The following is a 24,248-nucleotide window of genomic DNA, read 5'->3' as shown; positions in this document are numbered from 1 at the left end:
TCCTAAAATTTTACACCCTACCTACCTCACTTGCTGTTCTCAAATAGTCCATAGGAATACAGGTAAAGTTGAAATGGTATTGGTAGAGAAATATTTTCAGGAGAATGATTTGAGTGGCTGTAACTCCAGGAGGAGGAGGTTCTCCAACCAGGGCAAGTTCACTATGAATTTGCTAAGACCAAAGAAAGACTAGGGAAACAGTTTGGAAATGAAAGGGTTTATTCTCATGGCTCTGTCTCTCCTCACTCAGAACTCTGGCTTCTCAGCTCTCTCTCCCTGACTGACCTGGGCCACACTACCACACTGTACAGTGCTCTGTGGGTGGGTCTCCAGTGACTGGTGGGTGCCTGACCATTTACCAGGAAGGGAAGAGAGGAGAGAATGGGTGCTTCCTCTCTACTCCTACCCTGGACGGGCAATCCTGTGACTGACCAGCGGCTCTGCTGCTGGTAAATACTCCATGAATATGCAAACATGCTCTTATTATATGCATCATGGGTGCTTTTAAGGGCAGGAAGGAATTCTTATCAGAAAGTTCCATTTTCTTGAAAGTGGCTAAATCCAAGTTGGTGGAACAGCACTTCTGGTGAATCTGAATCACTTAGACGAGAGAGACAGAACCACTGGCAGCTGTCGTAGGAATGACTGCCCGAACTATGCTGCTCCGAGAATCTGATCCCACAGCTGTGGGTGTTTGCTGGAAGTCTCCCAAAAGCCATTCTAAGGGTTCTGCCTCCACAGACTACCTTTTATTCTTAGTGCTGCTAAGCTTTGAGCTTTTGACTGGCACTGAGTGGTCTTTGTAATTACTTCTATGCCATTGTTAGTACCAGCCTGTCAACACCTTGAAGGGCTGAGCATTTTTTGTTTGTTTTGAAAATTACTCAATAGTAAATCCTTAATTATAAAGCATTATGGCTTTTCGAAATGTTGAGTGATGGACTGCTGTTGTTTTATGTGGCTTTTGTGCTAAATCTTATTAGGTGTACGGCCTCCAGTAAATAAATTCAAATAATGTAATTGAATCCCACTTGAGTTTGCCATTAATTATGAAATATATATCTTTATTTCCTGGCTGGTGTTATAGGCCAACATTCAAATCCCCTGGAAAAAGTAGTCACTGTGTTCCTTCATTTGGAGGTTATATGGACACACATATGAAACATGTACATACACATGTCCACTTTTATATAATTGTGTCTATCCTCATGTACATCTACATCTCATGCATGGATAAACACATGCACATATATATCGCACATCTACATCTACATAAAACCACATGCATGAAAAGATAGACATATACACATGCACCTATATATCACACATGTACACATATGCAAGCATATGGATAGATACATAGAGATAGCATTAGATACACATATGCACACACACATACCCCAAATACTTCTGTGTACTGTATATGAATCTTTTGGTTTCAAGTAATAGGAAACCCAATTTAAATAGGCCTAAACCATGAGGGCACTTACTGGTTCTCAAGAATTCAGTTCTTTTCATTTTTCCTGCATATCCCAAAGCAAGTCCTCCTGATGTTTTCGGAATGGCTGCTAAAAATGTCCACATCCATGTACAGCAAAAAAAGAATATATTTTTAGTTGGCATCTATGGAAGAATGAGAAGCTTCTTTTTCAGAAATCCCCACATACATTTTCTCATGTCTCAATGTTTAATTGGGTTTCTAGCCCAAGTCCATTCAGATCCCTGTAACCAAAAAGATGACATGTGATGATGGCCTTAAACTAATCCCTGGAGCTGGTGGGTTATTGGGTTGCGGGCAGTCAGTGTTAGCTTCTCTGGAAGCACACAGGGTGCATAGGAGAAAGGCAGCTACTCAGAGGAAAATTAGACTTTTGTTACCAAGAGAATCTTGAAAGTTGACTGAAACTGCATGGCCCAGATTAATAAATTCCCCTGTCTCCGGGCTCCCATGTATGCACACGTATGTACAATTGTCAGAACTGTCAATGAAAAACATTCCACATTCTGGGATTCATGTTTTGGCAGATTCTATTAAGAAACTGAGAGCATTGTTATAACTAATTCATTTTTGCATTTTAATTCATGAGAAGCTGCTATTACCACAGTGAATTTATATAATTCCAGCCTAAAGCAATAAAATAGACATTTTAAATAGCCTGGAAAACCTGATAGGAAGTAAATGTACAACTGTAATTAGAATTATTGCAATATTAAGAATAGGTTGATGACTCTGAGGAGTCATGGACCCTGTTTGGGAAGCCCTTTTGTACAATGTGCCTCTGCAGGTCAAGATTTGAGTAGGTTTCTTGGCAAATGCAGAAAATCAAGATGAATAATCCATTGCTCAAACAACCGCAGGTGGATCTGCCCTTTGCTGCGCGTCGCCCCACTGGCCCTCCTTCAGTTTGTCTTCATTTCCTTCTTCCTCCAATGATATGTTATTGCCCAAGAGGCTTTCCTGCTGAAAAAAAGTACTTTCAAGTTGTTAAACTTTTTCCTTGTTCTTTAAAAGAAAAAAAGTCATTATTGAGAGAATGTATTTATCAGCAAGTCTTCAATCCCAGTGGTTTAGCAGAGCAAACGTTTACTTCTCATTCATACCCCACTCCAAAGTGGGGTGCTTGTGGTTCATTCCACACCGTGGTACAGGGAACCAGGCTCCTTCCATCTGAGGAGTTTCTGGGCCCTCAGAGTGTTCCAGCAGAGCCTCTGTATCCAGTCAGTGGATGAAAGGCAAACAGTGACATATCAATGCAACACACATGCTTCTGCAGGCAGGTTTCAGCAGCCTGGCCTGGATGTAGTGCACATGACTTCTGCCACATTCCACTGGTCAGGACACAGTCATATGGCTCCATCTAAATTCAAAGGTGCTGACAAATGTGGCCTAATTGTGTGCCCAGATGGAAAAGGAAATGGGATTTGGCTAATGCCTAGGAATCTTTGCTGCAGACAGAAAAATGCTTGTTTAGAACCGTACTTCTCTCCTGACACAAGTATATGGGAGCATTTTGAATGCCAGGGTTTTTCCATCTCAGCATTTCATATTGGGAGGGTCAAAGTCATGACTGGGGAACATTACTGAAGCCTTATTGAACAATAGTTTTTTTGCAGTTAACAAAGAAAAGAGTTTCTGCAGCAACATATTTTTATTCCAGAGAACAAAGAATTAATGGTCTCTTAGCACTCCCAGGACTTCTAGAGAGAGCACATCTGTAGCCAAAAGCATAATGCAAGTAACTTATACTTCCCTTCAGCTTGGAAAGTGGACAGAACCTGTTGGCGCTCATGAATGGCAGCATTTGGTCTGCTGCTCTGGGCTGCATCCTGGGAAGACTGCAGCACCTCAGAGATTACTGTGTGGTTTTGAGGAGGGAGTTGAACGTAAGGCTTGGATTTATAACCTTCAAGAAGGATTTCTGTGCCTCAGAAAGACTCAAAGACTTGTACCTTCAAGTCCTTGGCAGACTTGGATAAAAAAAATGGACATCTTGGTAATGACCAGTACGGCCAAATCTGGGGGATGGGAAAATGCAACATCAGGCATTTAAAAGAAATATTTGTTCTTCATTAAGACCTAAAGTTTCTTGCATGGAGTGTAAGGGACTCACATACTGACAAATTAAATTGCCAGTCAGTCTTGGTAGATAGGGCCATGAAATTAGAATTCTTTTTGTACAAAGAAAATAAATTAGGTAATTCTTTCTTAACCAAGATTATGATTGAAAATTCCTATGTCTTATATCCATAAGGATGTGAGTGTGGGGACTGTTAGTGGAATGAGTTCTCTGAAAGGTGAGAACAATACAGAAGGATTGTGGGAGCAAAGGAGGGTACTAGAAAGGAGGAAGGCAGAGATTACCAGGAAATCTAAGGTCCTTGAAGTGTGGTCCATGGACCCCTGGGGCCCTTGAGACCCTTCTGGGGGAGGTCCGTGAGGTCAAAACTATTTTCATAATGATACTAAAATATTATCTGCCATTTCTACTCTCATCTCCATGTGAGTGTACAGTGGAGCAACGAATAGAGTAAGAAGCAGGTAGGAATATCAGCTGTGCTCCCTTAAGCCAGGCTTGAAGAAAAGAAAGAGATTTGAAAAAATGTAAGTCATTCTTCTCACTAAATTTTTTTTTGATTAAGTGATGATTTTCCATAAACTATGTAATTTATGTTTATATGATGGTTTTTTTTTATTTTAAATGAAGTCATAAGTAAATGCATTTTAGAAAATATTTTTTAATGCCAATTTTAATTTTTAATATAGTTAATATTGATAAAAACAACCCACACTTAAAAAAAAACGTTATTTAGGGGCCTCAATTATTTTTAAGAGTATAAAGAGGTCCTAATACCAAATTGCTTAAGAATGCTGTGCTAGTTAATCTGATCAGAGGGGAGAAAAATTAAATTCTGCCAGTTATGGTCAAATAAGAGGATGTGGAGTGCTGAGAAGATAGATTATTCTTTCTGGAGAAAAATCATTAGGAGAGCAATAAGTAGCAAGGAGCTAGGAGTGGCAAGGGTAGGTGGCCAGTGGTGGCATAACACTTCATACAGCGATGAGTTAACCTAAAGAAACTGCAATACTGCCATCTAGTGTTCCATACAAAAACTATTTTAATATATATCATTTTTCATTTAATTTACGATGATTGCTGCAGAGCTGAATAACTATATGGACTCTTTAATAGTATGCCCTGCATTTTTATATTAATTTCACTAAACATGTACGTTTAAATGTCTTAAATATCTTCTTTCATTTCCTTCTATGTTTAACCTCTCCCTTCTTAGGGCTAGGATAACTGGACCAATCTAGTTATACTTCATTCCAGCCTTGTGGTCCTGTCATTGCATGATGTAGGGTGATTTAACAGAGTCCTGGGGGAATTGAATAAGTAACTTTCCTTGCTTTGATTTTGCTTCACTATTCTCTCCACAAGCATTTTTTAAAAATGAACTCTCAGTTTGGGATCAATTTTAGATGTACAGAGGAGTTGCAAAGACAGATCAGTGCGTTCCCATGTGCCCCCACCCAGCTTCCCCTACTGTCAACCTTCTGCGTACCCATGACACACACAATGGATGGAAAATGCCACTTTAAGGTACGTGACTGTGAAATTTCAGTAACAGAAGCTTGGGGGAGCAGGGAGGGAGGGCTGAAGCACAAAGCAGGATATTTGTAAGAAATTAGGACTGTCATCAAATCTCTCAATAGCTGAAACCAGAAGTTGAAAAACCATGAGCCAATGCCTTTAAAATTCTGAGTGAAAATTATTTCCACCATAAATTCCCATAGTTGCCCAAGTACATATCAAGTGTGGTGTCAGAATAAAGACAATTTCATGACTAAGGATTTCAAAGGACTTACCTCCCATGCCCCGTTTATCAGAAAGTTATTGCTCTTTCCCATCTTGCAAGATGGCAGATGAAAAGGTAAGAAGCAGATAACAAGGAGAAGAGACCTGAAGCCAAGAAGCCCGGTGCTGGTGGCGAGGTTAAAAAGGTGACGTCAAGGCCAAAATGCCTAAGAGGGAGACCCACTGTAGCCGAAACCCTATCCTAGGCAGAAGAATCGGCGGGCATTTCCGATCAGCTGTGTGCTCTAGAAAGGAAGTATTCAGCAGCTAAATACGGGACTGAGAAGAAAAAGGGCAAGAAGGTTCTTGCTACCGACACAAAACCAGCTGGTGGCGACAAGAACGGTGGCACCCGAGTGGTTAGACTTTGCAATATGCCTAGACAGGAGGACCCCAAGCTGTGCCTCAGAGGCTGCTGAGCCACAGCAAAAAGCCCTTCAGTGAGCATGGGAGGAAACCGAGCGGGCATCACTTCTGGGATCATTCTGATCTTCCTTACTGGGCTCCCCAGCGACAAGAGGGTCGCTTTTGAAGCAGCTGAGCAGTGTGGCTTGCTACTTGTGACTGACCTCTGATCCTCAATCGAGTACCTCTGTTTAAAACACATCAGAAATTTGCCATCACCATCTCCCCCAAAACTGATACCAGTGGTGTGAAAATCCCCAAACATCCCACCGACGCTTACTCCAAGAAGAGGCTGTGCAAGCCTGGACACCGGGCAGGGGAGACCTTAGACAGAGAGAAAGAGAAATCTGAGCTTACAGAACAGTGCAAGGTTGATCAGCAGGCTGTGGACTTGCAAACTGCCAAAAATCAAAGCTGTTCCTCAGCTCCAGGGCTGCCTCCGCTCTGTGTTTGCTCTCACAAATGGAGTTTATCTTCAGAAATTGGTGTTCTAAATTTTTTACGGAGAACCTAATTAAATAACTGATCCATAGAAAAAGAAAAAGTTATTCAAGGATTTGCTTCTTTTGAAGGTGAGAAGAAACAAAAGAGGGAGAAAGCACCGAGGCGGAAGAGGTTGGGTCTGTACGGCTCTGTGTACGGCTCTGTGGTGGCCTGAAAACAAACAGCGTAGAACGGAGCCTGGAAAAGGGGGTGTTTGAACAACTTGGAGATTTCTAGTAATGTCAGGGTGTTTGGGGATAAATTAATGGTAGGTCTAGAGAAATCAAATGTAAAACCTGACGACTGATTAACCTCAGAGAAAATGCAAAGTTGCATATAAATACAGCCTATACCACATGGCTCAGCTTTGAACCATATAGAGTCATAGTAGTATAAAAATCAAATATTTATTTAAACAGAAAGTAATCTTATCATATTGGAGGAGGAGGGGGGGGAGAGAGGGAGAGGGAGAGAGAGAAGGCTGGATCTTCCACCCCATATCCAGAATTCAATAGTTATTGTCTAAAACTGAAAAATAAATCAAAAAGCACCACTCTCAGCCTATTATTTAAACAACATGGGAGTAAGCTCCAGAAGAGAGTTGAAAATGATTACCCCTAGGGAGTGGGGGTTAGGATGTGGGAGGAATAGGCTAAGGGAAAGTTCTAGCAGGATTCTGTGACTTCTAAAACAATGTCTATGTATTTCATTAAAGGGAAAAAGATTGGATGAATAGGTGCCCTGCTAAAGCAGGGACTTGGTCAGCACCCCGGCTGGGCCCAGCTGTTAGGGATCAGAGAGTGCCCAGAGAAGAAAAAGAAATCTCGCCTTGTGCAAAGTGTCCTGGATTCATGTCAAGGCTGTGACCAGTCCAGTGGGATCCTTTAAACCGGCTCCCTTGTTTGTGTACACGTTTGCATTTGGAGACCGTTGGGGTGAGAGTTCATTGCCTGCACAGTTGTTGGGCTCCTCGGACCAAAGTGCACAGCCCTCCCCTTCCAGAGTGTTCTAGTCGGCCACCTTCTGGAAGCATGGCTTTCCCTGCAGGATTTGGATGGGGGGCAGCCACAGCAGCCTACCAAGTGGAAGGTAGGAGAAGCTCCCTGCCTCTTGCTAGGGCTGGGGTGGATTCCTTTGGGTGGGTTCTCTAGGAGACAAAAAGAAAAGATGGGCAAGGACTGGCAAGTCTGTGGCTGTAGAAATGAAAGTGCCGTTCTCCCGGCAGGAGGCTCACATTCCCTCATTGCTGTCCTTAGGCATGGGTGGCAGTGCTTGGGGCCGAAGTGTTTTTGGTCAGTTCAGGCTTATCTGAGAGTTTACTCTGGAGCAGCTGCTTTCATATTGGGTTCTTGAACATTTGCTGTAACTCCCCTAAAAATGATACCTGTTTCTCCTATTGGCTGGATAAACCTTGGGTAAATTCCTTCAAAGGGCCCAAGAGACTTCACTGAAGGACACTATCAGTTGGGGCAGGTGCCCTGTTCTATTTCTGGTGACCACAAAGTAGAGCCTAATCTAGTGTGCCATCCGTTTCCTGGGCAGCTGAGAAGAAAGGGAATGGCAGCAAGATGGTAAATATCATGCAAAATGGAGTTGGAGGTCTGAGTGACTATGGGCAAGTTACGCTACTTCTCTGTGCCTTTCATCTGTAAGATAGGGATAATTATGGTGTCTTACAACATTACTCCGAGGTTTAAATTAAGATGATGTATGTTAAATGCTCAGCATTTAGTAAGTGCTCAATGTGTGGTATTTTGAGTTGTGTGTGTGGAGGGGTCACAATCGATTACTGAGAATGACTCACTGTAGAGCTCTACAGTTAACGTGGCTATAAATGCACCATCAGTTATACAAGACAACACAGCAGGTTTCAGGTTCAGCTTTCCAGGTCCTGCTCAGTCAGAACCCTTGGATAACCTTTCATGTCTGTTCCCTCCTCTCTGTTTCTCTCGTGGTGTCCCTGCACCTCTGCTGTCTTCTGGAAGCAGTTGGTCCCATGCTTTTCTGCACCCAGCTTGCTGCAGACTTAATTAAGGACTTTATCTGTCCTTAACTGTCTATTGAGCTGTTAACTATCAGCAGGGTTTTTTTTGAGGAGGTGGGTCTCAATCCAACATACCTTTTCTCTTTGTCAACTCACAGAATGACTTGTATGTGTTTGCTTGTTTTCCACCAAAAAGCTCTTCCCCACCCTTTCGTTCTGGGTTTGAATCCTAGCTCAGCCCCTACTCACTGAGCTACCCTGGGCAAATAACTTAAGTCTCAGTTTCCTTAGGAAAATAGTCATGCCCACTTTGTAGGTTTTTTCAGGGGATTAAAGAAGTTAGCATGTATAACTGGAGCACAATAGTAGCTACAACATAACAATAGTAACACTATATGGTTGTTCTTTCTCTTGGCTGTATTCTTTCCTAGGGTGTATTGACAGGAGAGTTACGTTGCCTGCTCCATTAGTGGGAATGGTTATTTCCTCTTCAGACTGCAAATTAGAATTTATTTCCTCCTTGCTCATTCTTGACTGGTTCTACCAGTAGCTGCTGGGGGAGTTACTGTTAAACTATGTCTTCCACATTTGTGCAGATCACACATGCAGGATGTCAATCAGTAGCTTTGTCAAATCAACATGGCCTGGGATTTTAAAGCTGAGGTCACCCCGTCACTTTTTGATTTTGACACTCTTTGAACTTTGGGTTTGCTCTTGCCCTGAAACTCTACAGAGCTGTTGGAAATCACATACTCTCAGCAGAACTGAGGACTGAACACGTATTTATAAAAAAAAAAAAAAAGTCTAACATTTGGTGATTTGTTATAAAAAGCATTGCCTTGTATCTCTTTCCACTGGTTTTCAAAATGCGGTCATCTGTGTAGGTATATTTGTTTGTAGAGCGCTGAGTGATAGCTGGCTTACTCTGCCACCTCCCTACCCCTCTATATACCCACGCTCATCCCCCACGGAAATGGAGATATTTTGGCTCTGCTCCTTGGAGCACTGTCAGGGTTTAGCAGGTGGGGCTGACCAAAAGGGGCAGGGCCGGGCTTTCTGATCACTGTGCCTCCCAACAGTGACTGCTTGGTTGCATGTATCATCAGATCTGTGGTTCTTCCCGTCTGTGTTGATATTCTTTCTGCTTCCATTCTGGCTACTTCGCCATTTATGGTTTCTAAGAAGAGTTTAACGAAGTGCTTATTGCATAAGAGTCAGCTCCATGGTACCTTGGGCCTCTTGGAAGAAAGCTAATATAAATCTAATAAATAAATAATAAACAAGTTGTATAAGCAGGAAGAAAACCATGTGTTTTGGGTGAGTTGTAAAGAACCCTGCAAAACCTGTGAAATTGTATTTGTTAGACGAAGAGGCAGGAAAAAAACATGCAGATAACCATTGTTCACACAGAGGGAGTCTCATGCAATATTTTAAAGTACAGAAAAATTCCCATGATTTTTAACCCTTTGTGAGCTTGAGACTGCTTCTTTTTTTTTGGCCTGAGGGAATGTGGGCACAAAACAGCGGGTACTCGGTGGCATTTTGTTTATTTGCTCCGTAGACCCGGAGGAGCTATGAAAATGACATTTAAAACCCAGTTCTTCAATTCTTATGAGCTTATAACTCCTGATGATTTCAGGGAAGCCTCTTAAGGGGTGAACACACTCTGCAAAACCCCACAAATCCTAAGCAAAGTCTAAACTACTCTGTGGACGCTTCCTGGTGGGATGTGAGCTTGTGGTTCTTCAGGAGACAAAAGCCTCAGTTTTATGAATGCCATTATTAACCTTTGATGCTGCACCGGGTACCGATATCATGTTTGGATTTTTATTTAACTTGGATTTTGGCTTTATGTTGGCAGAAATTGGGGCTGGCCTCGCCTCAAAGTTTGGCCACCTATTTGTCCTGGTGTATCAAAGGTGGAATCCTAGGGTAAGATATTTGGGGTTATTTTTGCACTGAAAATGTGGTAGAGTACACAGGGCTGTGAAATTAGTTGGTTTTAGATATGGCTTGTGGGTGATTCTATCCAGGCTGTTTCTTCTCTAGTCCCTGCTAAAATCTTCTCTGGTCTACACAAACCTGAGCTAGAGACACGTATTATGTACCTGCTGTTGGATGCATATTATCTACCTGCATGTTGCACAGGCCCCATGTTTCCCTAGAGCACTTCCTGTTTGCTTTCTCCACTCAATCAATTTTAGCTGTGTGTCCTGGTTCCTATTTTTTGCTAAACCCCTTGGATTAAACGTCCCCGTTTAGGACTCCATCTCTTGGCTGCCCTTCCTTGGTAGTCTTCTAGAACAGGGCTCACCAGAGAGCTCTGCCCTTTGTCTGGTGCACCAGAGAGAAAAGAAAAGGGAACAGACTTAACACATGGTCATTTATTTCTTGGTGTGAAAGGAAAAAGGAGGAAGAGAAGTGAGCATTTATCTATGAAACTTTTCATAACTTAAAAATTGATATGACAGAAACCACCGTTATTTCTTTCCCCCAGTTTCAAATTTGAGATCCATGAAAATCTCAATAATTAGTCCCATTTTTAGATTGTTCTAGGAAATTATGTAGGCATCACTGAAAGCATATGAGCCTGGGCAGGGATGACATTCAAATATTCCTCAATTGATATGCTCCCTACACCACCTTCCAGATACCAGCTATAAACAATGGGTATAGACTAGACCAGTGTTCTCACCCACTGGTGGGAGTGGGTGCCAGCTGTAAATAATCATCAAAGCCACACTCATATATGTAATATATGTACCTATTGAGTGTCAGCCTTGGGCTTATGTGAGGGGGCACATCTGGAATATATCCCACTCTATGTGTGGATGACTGGAGAGTTAAATCATCTAACTTGTTTAAACTTCAGATTTGTTACCTGCGAAATTCCTAACGTTGGTCTTTTTTGAAATTTCTTCGGGTGAATATTGGAAAACTTCATCTTTCATTTTTTGCTTCTTTGAATCTGGGTTGGATCTCAACTTTTTCTTCGGGATTACTAATTTAGACTTTAACTCTGTTCATTCTATTTTTCAATCCCTCTTTTGAATATTAAATTGGGACAACCATACTTTCAGGTTTTCAAACTCATTCTTATTCTTTTATTGCTTCCTTTTCAGGGGGCCACATTTTGTTTTTTGGATATAGTCACCCCTCCAATCTTTTTAAGAATGCTAGTTTAAAAATTAAGGTCTCTGTCTCTTTTCTCTCTTTGAGATCTTTGGGTTATTTGTTTATTTGGGTTCTTATTTTTCCTGCTATTTGGTTTTGTCATATGAATCGTGCCCCTTCATGTTTATGAATGAAAGATGATGTGGATGTCAGTAACTGAGTTAGGTTTCCTTTGAAGTTAAATAGTTCTATTTAACTGAAGCACCAACTGCTCTGTTTATGGGGGAGGAACCAGTCAAGCCAGCAGGTGGATAATGCTTTATTTAATTGTCACGATGATTGCTCTGAGGCCTGCTCTGCTCCCTGCATTGGTGGATCCAGAGATTCTCCAGGGGAACTTCTATTGTCCTTACACATAGTCAGTGTGTGAGTTTATGTTGCAAGTCTTTGCTTTAGGTTCTCAGACAATTCAGTTCCACTTTCGGTTTGGGGTAGTTTATTGTTTTCAGCTCTTTTGTGGATTCCTTTTTTTAAATCTGTCATTTCAATGTGGTTGTGAGGGAGAGAAATTAAGAGTGTATATTATGTTCCCCACCTTACTCGAGATCTTTATTAGCATGCATTGATATGAAGTATTAATCAAAGTTAGAAAGTGACTATCGTCCACCTTCTCTTTACTATTCTCTTCTTCCTCCTCCTCCAGCCTCTGGAAATGTCCTAGTCCCACACTTCTTAGAAGGAGGATGAGGTGATATAGAATTGGTGGAGTTTCAGACAATGTAACAAGAGAAAGTATGATATTCTGACAATGTGAGGAGAGCCACAGTGGGGCAGCAGGAATATGACCAAGAAGGGCCACATGTCTAGGCGTCTGCTTCTCAGCCTGCCGCTGTAAGCCATTTGCACTTTTTCCCATTTCTTACCTCTTTTTATTCTCAGCACACATGTACCACCTTTCCAGTACCTCAGTTGGCTTCACACAAAGTGCTGTTGGCATATGTGGGTTATTATTGGTAAGCATCTGCCTGCTCATGCATCCCTTTGTGTCAGAAGTTCTGAATACAGGATGGATGCTTATCACATATGTTTAGAAAAAAATTTGTATTATGAAAGCAATACAAGATGATTATAGAACATTTAAAACATAAACAAGCAAGAAATAAAAAATCAACCAGAGAGGTATTTTCAAACTGAGTATGTACTTCCTGTCTTTTGCTCTACATTCACAGACTTCATGTACATATACCCTTTTATTTTTTTGAACCTAAGAGGAATGTTCTACAGATGGTCTTGGTGTCTTTAAGACACAAATATTTTGATAATGTTTGATATGTCTGCCTCTTTCTTGCTCTTCCTGTGCCCTTTCTCCCTTATCTTTCTGCAGTTGCACATGGATGTTACACAGAAAGCTGAATGTGAGTCAATATATTTAACCTTGAAAACAAGAATCAAATAACTGCATCTCGATAATTTGTTTGGAGTATGGTTCTGTATATTGGCCTACATATTTGTACACAAATTTTTTGTCACCACTAAGTTCATCAGTTAAGATGGGACGTTTGTTTATTTGGATGAATATGTGCCAGCATTGTACTAGAAACAAAAGACATAACTTGTGCTGTTCCTTCCTAAGCCTGCCCATCTGGTAGGGGTTGCTTTCCAGGTAAGTTCACTGGTGCGCAAAGGTAAACGAGTCTTTAACAATTATTAGGCCATCACACGATGCCCAAGCCAGAAATATGGGACTTGTGCAGACCCTTCCTCTTATCTATCCTTTATTTAACCCATTGTTTTCTATCTTCTCTAAACCTCTTGGTTACAACCCTTGTCTCCATTATTACTACCTTTCCTTTAGTTCTGGAACCCACCAGCTCTTTTCTTAAAGTCTCCTTTTCTTCTCTCCACCCTCCTCTAATCTCTCCGACACGACGTGGTCTTTTAAAAACCCAGCACATCATTCCATTTCTTGAGAGAGAGCATGAACTCCTAAACCTCACAGTCTAGTTTTGAGCCCTGACTCCCTCACCTACCAGGTGTGTGATCTTGGGACACATCTAGAGTTTGCCTGCCTTGGTTTCCTCATTTGTAAAATGGGACCAGTAATAGTGCCTACCTTGGGGTTGTTGTCAATATTAAATGTGTTTATGAACATCAAATGCTTAGAACAGTGCTAGGCAAACAGTATGCGTTCAATACATTTTAACAGTCATTAAACTTTTTATATTGCTTTACCTTGGATAGAATAATTTCTGAATTTCTTGCATGGCATAAAATATCTCTCTGTAATTTGCCTCTGACTCCACCCCGTTTCCTCTCTTGCTTCTTCTTCATTTGTATCTTATTCTTTGGCCAAAATGAAGCACATAGAATTCTTTAAGTGGTCCATGACCTTCGTGGACGGTTGCAGAAGGCTCTGCTCCCTCTGCTTGGATGCACACCTGACCCTTGATGTGAACAGAGACCAGCAGGGGATGAAGATCCAGGCCTCCTAACTTCCAGGCTGGAGCTCTTCGTACTCCACTTACTGCCTCTTTCATCTTCATCCTTTTTGCTATTCTTCTGTTTGTGTTACTGTGAGTTTGGTAGAAGTGGGTAAGTGTCTGGGGGTAAGGTAGGGCAAAGGAAACGCCCAAAGAGCATTTTGGTACATATGAACAATCCTTCTTATATCAATTATTTGGAACAACGTGCCTTCTTGCCTGGGGGCATTTGGACATAACTCCATGCTTGTAAAGATGACTAGCAGGAGAGGTGTTGATACGGATGGCATGAGTGGTCATCATTGGCAGCAACTGGGGCCCTGTTGATTTCCTTCTATGCTAAGTGGGCCTCTGCCTTGAGGTGCCCTCAACCAGCGGAGCAGATCTATATTGGCTTTGGACCTTTTTCAAGGTGCCTACTCCTCCTTTCATTACTGTGGATAATCAGAGTTTGATTGTAAAGTATGCCCAGGCCAAATAAAGGGCTTTTAAAATTGTCTGCTGTTTTAGATTATCCAGGCCACTGATTCCCCCTTCCTTGGCATGGATAATTGAGAGTGGACTGGGCTGAAGAATGTTAAGCAGAACCAATTCACAAAATAAATGAGATTAAAAAAAAATCCTTTACATTTTAATAATAGGAAAAAATATCAAGCTAGTTTTTTAAAAAACCTGAAAGGGTCTATTTTGTATTTTGAAACTGTAAATTTATTTGTTTTGAAGTTGATTCAAAATATGAAATAAATTTCTATGATGCACCCATTTTAAACCTATTTAAAACATATGCTAATTACACTATGCACTTAATGGAGATAGGGGAAAAATTGGTAATATAGACTAGAGGTTGGACAGTTTCAGATTCAACGTCAAATCTTCCTATAATCATGTTTTTGTTTCAGCTAGGTAGCAAGGAGAGGGTAGGAGTCACTTCAAATTTTGAAAATCTCTCTCTTGATAGCAGAGGCTATAATTCTTTGCTCCTAACGAACACTAGTCATGAAGAGAAGGGCATTTTTTGAATGTATGTGTAAGATTAACAGGATTCTGATTCCTGGGAATATCTGTTCTCATTCATTTTCATTTTCATGCTCTCATCTTTCCCCAGGTGCCCCTGAATGCAGGGAGAAATGCATTTACATGTCACTTGACTGGGAATTTAGAGGACATTTTCTCAAAGGAATGATGTTTTAAATATGGGTAGGCATCAAAGAATACCCTTCAGGTGTGTAAAGAGATAAATAGATTTTGGGGGTTGCCTTGGAAATGAGGAACATAATCTAAGAGGCAATGGTGAGCTCCTGGGCGGGTGACTCATAAACAAGGTTTTTGAAACATTACCCATTTTTACGTTGGGAATTGCCAAGCTAAGGCTTAAAGTCTCCCACAACACCCATGAATAATCATTTAAATACAGGCTTTGAGACATGGGGGAAAAGTGCATTATTTACTCTAAAGATGATAATCTTCCTCTGGAGTCATTGTAGTCCATCATACAGATGCATAGTTGGGGGTCTTTGAAAGAGCAACATTTTCTCTTGATGATCTATTACTTCCTATATTTTGTAAATTATTACCTGGGTCTGGATTGTAGGCACAGATTAGGGATGCACATCAGCCATTCTGTAACTGAGCGTGGGAGACTAAAGTTCTTTCATAGGGGGAAGTATTTTGAAGGGCTTTGGCCATTGGCTTCTGTGTTTGTGTGAAGAATAAGACCTGGGGATGGAGGTGACAGGGACTCTAATGTATCCCCTGATTCCCAGAATGCTAAGAACTTGGCAAATGTAAGTACACAATAAATTCATGTTGCCTCACTGATGTGATGAAATGAGAAATGACGGTTCTCAGCACAGATGTTATACAGCTGAGGCCAAACATCTCCCAGGGTCATGTCTGTACACATCATTGTACATGTGCATGTAAAGACCTGGTACAACCATACTAAAACTATGATATAGTTGGTGTGCAGGTGGATGATGACTTTGGAGAGAAATTATACAAGGAAATTGAGGAAAGGTCTTTTTCCACATTGTACCTGGAGACCTGGGTTCCTTGGCATGAATATTAATAATTAAGTTGAATGAATATTTATTTGAATTACAACTATGTAATTCATCCCAATTAGACATTTATTTACTGTGCATACAAAGCCTGGAGATATAAAAGGTTAATAAAATGATCTTTTGAATTCACCATTCTAGTGAGGAAGAGAGGCATATTCATGACTATGATATGATGTGACAGCTCTAACAGTAGAACAAACAAAATGCTATTATTGCTTCTTCGCCACTTGGTGACTCTTAACTCCTCTTCAGGGAATGTGGTTTTTAAAACACCCACGCATATTCCTTATTTTATAGAGGCTGGAGAGATGGAGTATGAGCAATATCACGCAACTCATTAGTGACAGAGGGGGGATGTGATGTGGCAAGGTCCACAAGAAACAAAATAACAAAGGGCAGTATGGAACTCTGAGCCAAAATGAGTGGTGCAGACACTATGTAGTTTTAAGGGAAGGGGGTAACATTCTGAGCTGTAGCACTCAGGGAAGCAGTTGCAGAGAGAGTAGATTTTTAGAGGCTAAGAAAACACTTAGGGATTCAGTTTCTTGCCTACTTAAAACTCAGAGCTAAAGGCTTCTGCTGGGTTGGAGAAAGTTAGAAAGTAGGTCTTTCCAACTTCTACAACGTTGAGGCAGTTGTCATATATGTTGTGCCACAGTAATTGCTCAGACTCCTTCTATGTTTCAGTAGACGTGGAAGTTTAATGCTGGGACAAGCTGAAGAGTCAGGGTGAAGAACAGCAATAGCCTTTGCATGTAGGAGGGACTTTGAGAGGGGCAACTTGTTTGGAAGGCAATGTTTTGGTAACTTGTCTTAAAGTGCTATTTGCAAGGCAAGCATGCTGTTAATTAGAATGCATATCTATTTAAGAAGGCTCTTCTTGGGGACTGCTGTTAGAACACCCCTTTATACAGCCAACTGAAATGTAATAGAAACTATTTGTAGCTATCCTGATCAGTATTTAACATGAAAAGTCCAGAAAACTCTGTATTCAGGGAGTTTTTTTGAGACATCTGCCAAGACTGGAGACAGACCCAGTGATTCCTGGGGGACCTTGAGGAAAGTCAATTAGTTTAGAAGTCAGAGGAACTTCAGATTCTTCTAAACGGCATTTGTTGCCATAAGAAAGTTCTGCTCTTGAATTAGCTAGCTGCTCCAAGTTCTAAGCTGGTGTTCTTTCTTAGAAAGATGCTTATGGGATATAAATCTTTTTAAGTGCATGGCATTGTACCAATTGTTTCTTTTAAAAGAAGCCCATTAGTTTGTTATTAAGTGGCCTATTTAATAGTGTCAATAAATTCTAAAATTGGAGGCTGGGTATTGTTACTGTGAATGTTTTAATGGTCTGGATTGTCTTTGTTACATGGCCTTGGCTCATTTGACTGACCTTTGTTTGTTTTAATGGCTTGCAAAAAATCCCCCTAGCTGCACAGAGTCAATACAGTGGTTTTTCATATATGTGATACAAATATGGAAAATATCTGAATATGTTAACTAATGGTATTTGGATGATTAGATCAGGTCTATACAACTGAAGAGAAGTAAGTCACTGTGCAAATTTTAGAGGAATCAAAAAGTTCAAGTAAAACTTCAAGTTCATACCAAAAAGGGGCTTAATTTATTGCATTTATTATTTGAATATAATTATAACTATACAGAATAATATCCATCCAGAAAAAGGACTGGAAATTATACTGAAAAATATTCATATAGAGAGATAATATAATGTAGTAGGTACTTGCACCAATGCTTCTGTTCTTCAGTGGCTTAGGAAAATCAGGAGTTAAATTTGACTTTCACAAGTGATATGGTTACATTACTGAACTTACTTCCCACTCAAAGTGAGTGATATCTACCTGTCTTACTTGAAAGTTTCAGCCCCAAGAGAGTTCACTATGGATTCAGTGAGACCAAGAAATGGCAAAGGAATGAACTTGGGGTAAAGGGGTTTATACCTGGCTTTATTTTCACAGCTGGAGGTTGAACACAAGGATCACATCTGCACCCAGCAGTCTGCAGGTCTGTAATCCACCTCCATCTCTGCCTCCACCCAGAGCATTAGGCAGAGATCTTTATATAGTGACTCAGTCAATAACAGCTCATTGCCTGTGGGTGTGGAAGCATTAGCCTGGCAGTAGGACAATTACATCGAGTAGTTTAGAGTAGTTTAGGGTCAGGGGAGGATCCTAGACACAGGAACTTCCATTTTCCCCACACTCCACCTCTCCAAGATTCTTGCCTCACAATCTGTACACCCTCAATCTTCCTCAATGGTCCCTGTGGGGGAAGGTTGGCCCATTGTAACCAGATTCCAAAATGGCAACAGAGGATAATGACAACATAGACATAACAACAAAAATTATGATACAGGCAACAAAAAGTTATAATAATCCTCAATCCTGAGGAGATCAGTTGCCACCAGGTGGTCATTCCAGCTGTATTCAAATTAGTTCTACTTAGAATGAGTTCAATCTTCTGCAATTGTCCCTGTGCAAGAAAGCTGGAACCCTGTAACAAAACAATTAAAATAATAATAGTCACTCTCAGGTCCAAGGGTTGATTGCCACCAAGCTGCATTCAAACTGGTACTAGCTCATGATTCACACTTTCCCTGGGAGGCTGGTATAGATACTGACAGGGAGCTCCATGTACCCAGTGAGTAGCAGTTTTTGCCAGGTTGTGTGCTCAATCCACAAAGACATTAGAGGAGATTAACCTTAAGGGTGATAAGACACATGTTTTAATGACACCAGTATAGGCAGATCTTGTCCATCAGGTAGGATGCATGCAAGAGAGTGGTCCTGGATAGGACTCTGGCATGAAGGGGGTCTTATCCAGGTCTAGTATACCATACCTTTATCCTCTCCCTGTAGGGGTTACAAGAAGTCTATATATAGTGCCACTGGAAGCACATGCACTGGCCATGATGATAAAACAAAAGTCCCCAGTAAGATGCTCCTATTTTCTGGCTGTTTAGGATATACTACTCTGATCTTTGGGGGCTACTCTGCTGTTACTCCAGGAATTCAGGAGGCCAGCTTCCAGACCTTGTCCCCAAGGTACCAGGAGGGCCAGCAATCACTGGTCCATGTGTCTAGATGTCCAAGGTCACATCCACTCAATGGAGTCTCCAGGGTTTATTGCAGTTGGTGCTGGCAGCAAGATATTATTCTGGTGGCCAAATTTCAGCTTCAACGAATCCTACTTGATTTGTACTTGCAGTTGTATAGGGGAGGCAGCAGTATGTGTTAGCATGTCCACAAGGCCCATTGCCCCTTTCTGGAGCTTCTCATTCAGATGCTGTAGCCTGTCCACAAGTGGAATTACCATCCCCATAGACTATTGGTATGTGACTTTAGGCCAGATTTTAATAAATTGTTGTGCCTCTCTATCATGCCTGCCCTGGTAGGATGATATGGAACATGAAACTTCCATTTTATCCTGAATTGTTGTTCCCATTCTTGTAGTGCATGCCCAGTAGAGCGGGTGCCTTGATCATTCTCAATTACCTGTGGTCCACCACAGGTTGCAAAGGATGCTAGTCTGCACAGTGTGCAAGAAAAGCACTCAGAAGTCCTGTAGCTATGTCCACACAAGTCAGGGCATATTGGTACCCTTCTGATATGGGCAGAGGCCCTGTATAGTCTATCTGCCACCTGACAAGGGTTATCAGCTCCTTAGCTCTTGTCCCATGTTGCCGTGGGACTTCATGTAAGTCACTTTTAGATCATACAATGCACTCTTGCCAGGCTCTAGTGACTTCTTCAAAGGTCAAAGACAGGCCCCACTGATAAGCTACAGCCCACATTGTCTTCTGCCCCACATGCAATAAATGTTGATTTAACCATTGGGCCACATCAGAGGCAGGCTTTCCTTCTAGCCAATGAACCTGGGCCAGTTCATCTGCTTCACTGTTTCCTGGGGATGCCAGGGGAAAATAGCCTGTCACATGATATACTGTAACTGTTTTAGTCTGACCAGAGGTCCACAAGTCTTGCCACAGCTCTTAGCCCCAAAGGGTCCAGTAACCTACAACCAGTTGGCATGGTACCATGTTGGTAGCCACAGGGTCAAGCTCCAATAAATGGCCCAGCTGTCAGTGCAGACAACTAGAGGGGAGGGCTCCTGGCTGATCACAAGCCTCACTGACCATATCTCTGCCCATTGACTGCTCTTCCCCTCACCATCTTCCATCCATATTGTCTCAGTCTTAGGATGGAAAGTTAATGCCCTCCATTTTGGGGGCTGCCCATGGCTGGAGCCAACTGTAGACCATGTATCTTTGGGGATAGGGGCTCTTCTCTCCTAGTAAGGACTCTCTACTACTAATAGCTCTAAAGCAAATTCTTCTTGCCTTTCACTGGTATATGTCACTGGCCCCAATAAACATTGGAGTTCCTCACTCAAGGTGCTGGTAGAGAGGGTACAACACTGCTGTAAGTATATGCCCCACTTGGCCAGTGTAGGCATCTGTGCCATGCCACTCCGCGGCTTTTGGATCCAATCGCACACCCACCCCGTGTTGAGATAGGTGGTTATTACCTTTATTGGGGCTGTTCGGGTGATGAGTTCTGTAGCCAGCAGGGTGTGGTACAGAGCAGCTAATTGTTCCTCTCTTAAGGTGTACCATACCTCTGCTCCTTTCCAGAGTTGTGACCAGAAGTCAATAGGTTGGTGAAGTTGTTCAAGCTGCTGCCAGAAACCCCAGCCATAACCATCTTCAGTCACATGGACATCCACCTCACAGGGCCTTGATGGGTCTATCACACTCAAGGCTTGCACGGCCTTGACTGCCCATTTTGCTGTAGTAAAGGCAGATGAACATGTCTCATCCTAGTCCCAGCTGATGCCCTTTCATGCCAAATGGTATAAGGTTTCATAATTTGTGCCAAGTGCAAAATGAACACTCTCCAGTAGCCTACAAGACCCAAAAACTCCTGTAACAATGCCACAGTTGTAGGGATAGAGAAGGCCTGGACTTTATCTATTAATGCTTTTGGTATAACTTCAGTCTTACCCAACCAGACAACTCCCAAGAATTTGATTGACAAACCAGGTCCCTGAAACCTGGTATTGTTCACAGGCGATCCTTTCTCCTGTAGATGTTACAACAGTCTGGGTGCTGCACCTTCTAGATCTAGAAGAGAATCAGACATGAGCATGATATCATCAATATAATGGTACAGCCACACCGTTGGCGGTCTCTCCCATGCTGCCAAGTTCTGGGCTACAGTACAAGTCCATGACAGATGGTGGGGCTGTGGAGGTATCCCTGTGGAAGGAGAGTGCACATCCATTGCTGGTCTTCTCACATGAAGGCACACTGTTTCTGACTTTGCTGTTCTATGTTAACGGAAAAGAAGGCATTAGCAAGATCCACCACATAATGATATGTTCCTTAGTTCATGACTGAGGGTATCCATCAGGTCTGCAAGAGAGGGGATGGAAACATGCAGAGGGGGTATGACTTTATTCAATTCTCTAATCCATAGTCATATGCCAGGAGTTGTCCAGATTTTTTACTGGCAATACTGGAGAATTGAAAGGATTGTAGGTGGGCTTTACAAAACCCACCTTCTGTAGTTCATGAAGGGTTGCTCCAATTTGTAATGTTTGGTATTAGTCACCTGCTGAAGCACAGGCAAAGCTACAAGTGGGTGCTTAGCATGTCTCCTCAGAACTGCCTTTACCATACATATCCTCAGTTTGAACTTAACTGCAGTGGTCTGCAACCCTAGGTCCTGCAGGATATCTACCCTCAATATATATTTGGTGATGGGAGATGTACACACAGTATACCTGTTTTGGGATAGATGCCCTATTCCCAATGGAATTTGGCCTTGTTTTACCCTGATAACCTTACCCCTGTATCCATCCATAGCAAAGGGGGGTCCTGAGAAACTGCTCAGGGTTGTTAAAAATCAGTGTACATTCACCTCTTATGTCTACCAGAGCCAGGACATGTTGTGTGTTCACTGGGGACCAATGAATTGATAATTCAATATCTGGCCTCTGGTCCTCCGTGGTCCCTCAAGATAGGTATCTTCACTCTTCCTTCAGTCAAAAACTGTATCCCCCAATCATTTTCCTGCCCAGGTTCAGGTGAGGTTGACTCACTCTCCAGCAGGAAGTCTTGCACACGCACATTGGACTTATGGCTCTGTGACCAGCCTCTGCTTCCTGGCCCTCAGCAGTGAAACTTCTGCTTTGGTTTCAGTTGTTGTCACAGCTCCAGTAAGAGTCTATTTGACTTCCATCCAATTTCTCTGTCTGCTTCTGCCCCTATTAAGTCAACCCACTGGGTCCTTGTGACCTTCATTGAGCTCTTTAAATTCTTCCTCTGAGTAGCAGACCATATTACTTTCCAAGATCTCACTGTTTCAGCCTCTCCCAAGTCAGCTACCACACGAGTAACCTCGGTTATGGGCTTCCCTAAGTGAGGGGCAAAATTGGCCATTAGGGGTCCAAAGAAGGATGTAGGAGTCATTTGAAGCACCACAATCCTTATCCCTGCAATGAAAGGCACCTTATCTGGGCCATAATTCCCTGGACTGTAAATGGCATTTTTCATGCTTAACTCCTGTGACGTCTGTTGGAGCTCAGTATGCATTGCCATCTTGTGGGGGAAGATGGCAAATCACCCTGATTGTGCCGTACAACGAGAAGCATGGCCATAAGCCAACAGAGAAGGAAGTGATTTTCTGGGTCTGATGTGCATTTTGTAATCTCTGCCTCAAGGCAGGATGAACTGTCAGGGAAGCCAGCTTTTCTATATCTGGTCCAGACAGAACAATACCACCCCCACTACATTCTAAAGATGCAGAAGCCAAGCTGATATTGACTCCCAGGGCTTCTGCTGAAACTGGGAGCCCAAATCCACCAGCTCAACCTGAATATAGTGGTGGAGCATAGAGTGCTCCATGACCTGGGGTGGAGGCTGCACCTCTCTCAGAGGAACCTGTGGTTGCTGCATCTTTATTTTCTTGACTACAACCAGGCAGGCTTTAAATAGAGGAGGGGTCTGTGCCTCCAGCACCACCCTTTCATCCTTTCCCTGCTCCTCCTTCATTTTGGGGGCTGATAGCACCGTTTTTGTCACACTCCTCAGCGCCTCCTCTGCTACACCCTTTACCTTTTCCAGATTACCTCACAGCCATGCTGGCTCAGTCTTCAGCAGCTTTCTTACCTTCAACTCAATACCTCCCAGCTGGCATTCTAGTGCTACCTCTTCTCGTGCTTCTTGCAGGAGTACATCCTTCTTCCCCATGACTTTTACTTCTTTCATAGTGCCTTGCAGCAATGCCATTTCATTTTTCAACAAATATTTCACTTCCTGCACAGCACCTCACAGCTCCTGTTCTCATGCTGCCATTTCTCATGCCTCTTGCAGGAGTATGTTCCTCTCACCTGCAGAATTTTTTAATATTGTAAGAAACAGCCAACCCACAGCTTCTGCTGCCTTACAGGCACTCTGGTTCTCAAAAGACTTCCTTATGATGCCAGGGGCCACCTCTATTGCCTCAGGTATCACTTCCACCTGCTTCCAGTCCTGGGGAGGGGCCCAGTCCTCTAGGAGGCAAGCTGCCTCAGACCACATGCCCACTGGGGGACACTTGAATGTCTCCCACCCATAGGGACAGCTTGCTGAAACACCCCTCCCGTGAGGGCAGCCTATTCTGTTCTTCAGTCTACAGCAAATCCCACCTACTATGCCAGTTGTCTTGCCTGAGGGTTTCAGCCGCTGGCAAGTTTAGTATGGATTTAGTGAGATCAAGAGATGACAGTGGAACATTCTTGGGATAAGAGGGTTTATACCCAACTTTATTCTCACAGTAGTAGGTCAAGCACTAGAATCACATCTGCATCCAGATGTCTGCAGGTCTGTAATCCACCTCTCTCTCTGCCTCCACCCAGAGCCCTGGGCAGAGCTCTATATAGCCATCATGTGATGTGTTAGTCTGGGCCCCTCCAAGAGGCAGATGCCAGGATGGTATTGAACATGCAAGAAGTCTTTTGAGAACATGCCCATGAAAGTGGACCAGGAACCAGGAGCAGCTTGGACACAGGTCTGAAAAATGAATGAGAAAAAGAAGGAAGAGAGGAAATTTGAAGTATTTAGACTGCAGCACAGTTCAAATGGAAGTTCATCAAGGTCTCTGGGGAGTCCTTGGTCCAAGGCTGTCTGTCAGAAGAGTCCCACATCTTCCAAGGACAGGCTTGCCATGGTAGCCTTGCCACACTTGGCACTGGCTGGGATCAGCCCAGGGAAATGTGGCCTCCATGCAGACTACAGCACATACGGAGGGGTTCAAGGCTTAGCAGCTGAGTCCCTCGGTCAGTTATGTTCCCTGAGGTTAGGGGT

General features: G+C 42.6%; 1 protein-coding gene and 1 pseudogene across 1 annotated transcript in view; both read left to right on the top strand.

Moving 5' to 3' along the window:
* Nucleotides 1–641: 641 nt before the first annotated feature.
* On the top strand, nt 642–6,256 carry LOC108389127 (large ribosomal subunit protein eL6 pseudogene; annotated as a pseudogene).
* Nucleotides 6,257–7,179: 923 nt separating this feature from the next.
* LOC108389137 (cytosolic beta-glucosidase) overlaps nt 7,180–24,248 on the top strand; it is a 96,713-nt gene continuing 79,644 nt past the window's right edge. The window contains exon 1 of the mRNA XM_017647708.3: nt 7,180–7,334. Within this exon, the coding sequence (XP_017503197.2) occupies nt 7,277–7,334 (58 nt within the window). The 5' untranslated portion in view covers nt 7,180–7,276. The remainder of the gene's footprint in view (nt 7,335–24,248) is intronic.

Source organism: Manis javanica, chromosome 5 (genome assembly GCF_040802235.1).
Source record: "Manis javanica isolate MJ-LG chromosome 5, MJ_LKY, whole genome shotgun sequence".
Classification (NCBI taxonomy): Eukaryota; Metazoa; Chordata; class Mammalia; order Pholidota; family Manidae; genus Manis; species Manis javanica.
Note: the sequence above shows the minus strand (reverse complement) of the source record. Positions and strands in the feature narration are given on the sequence as shown.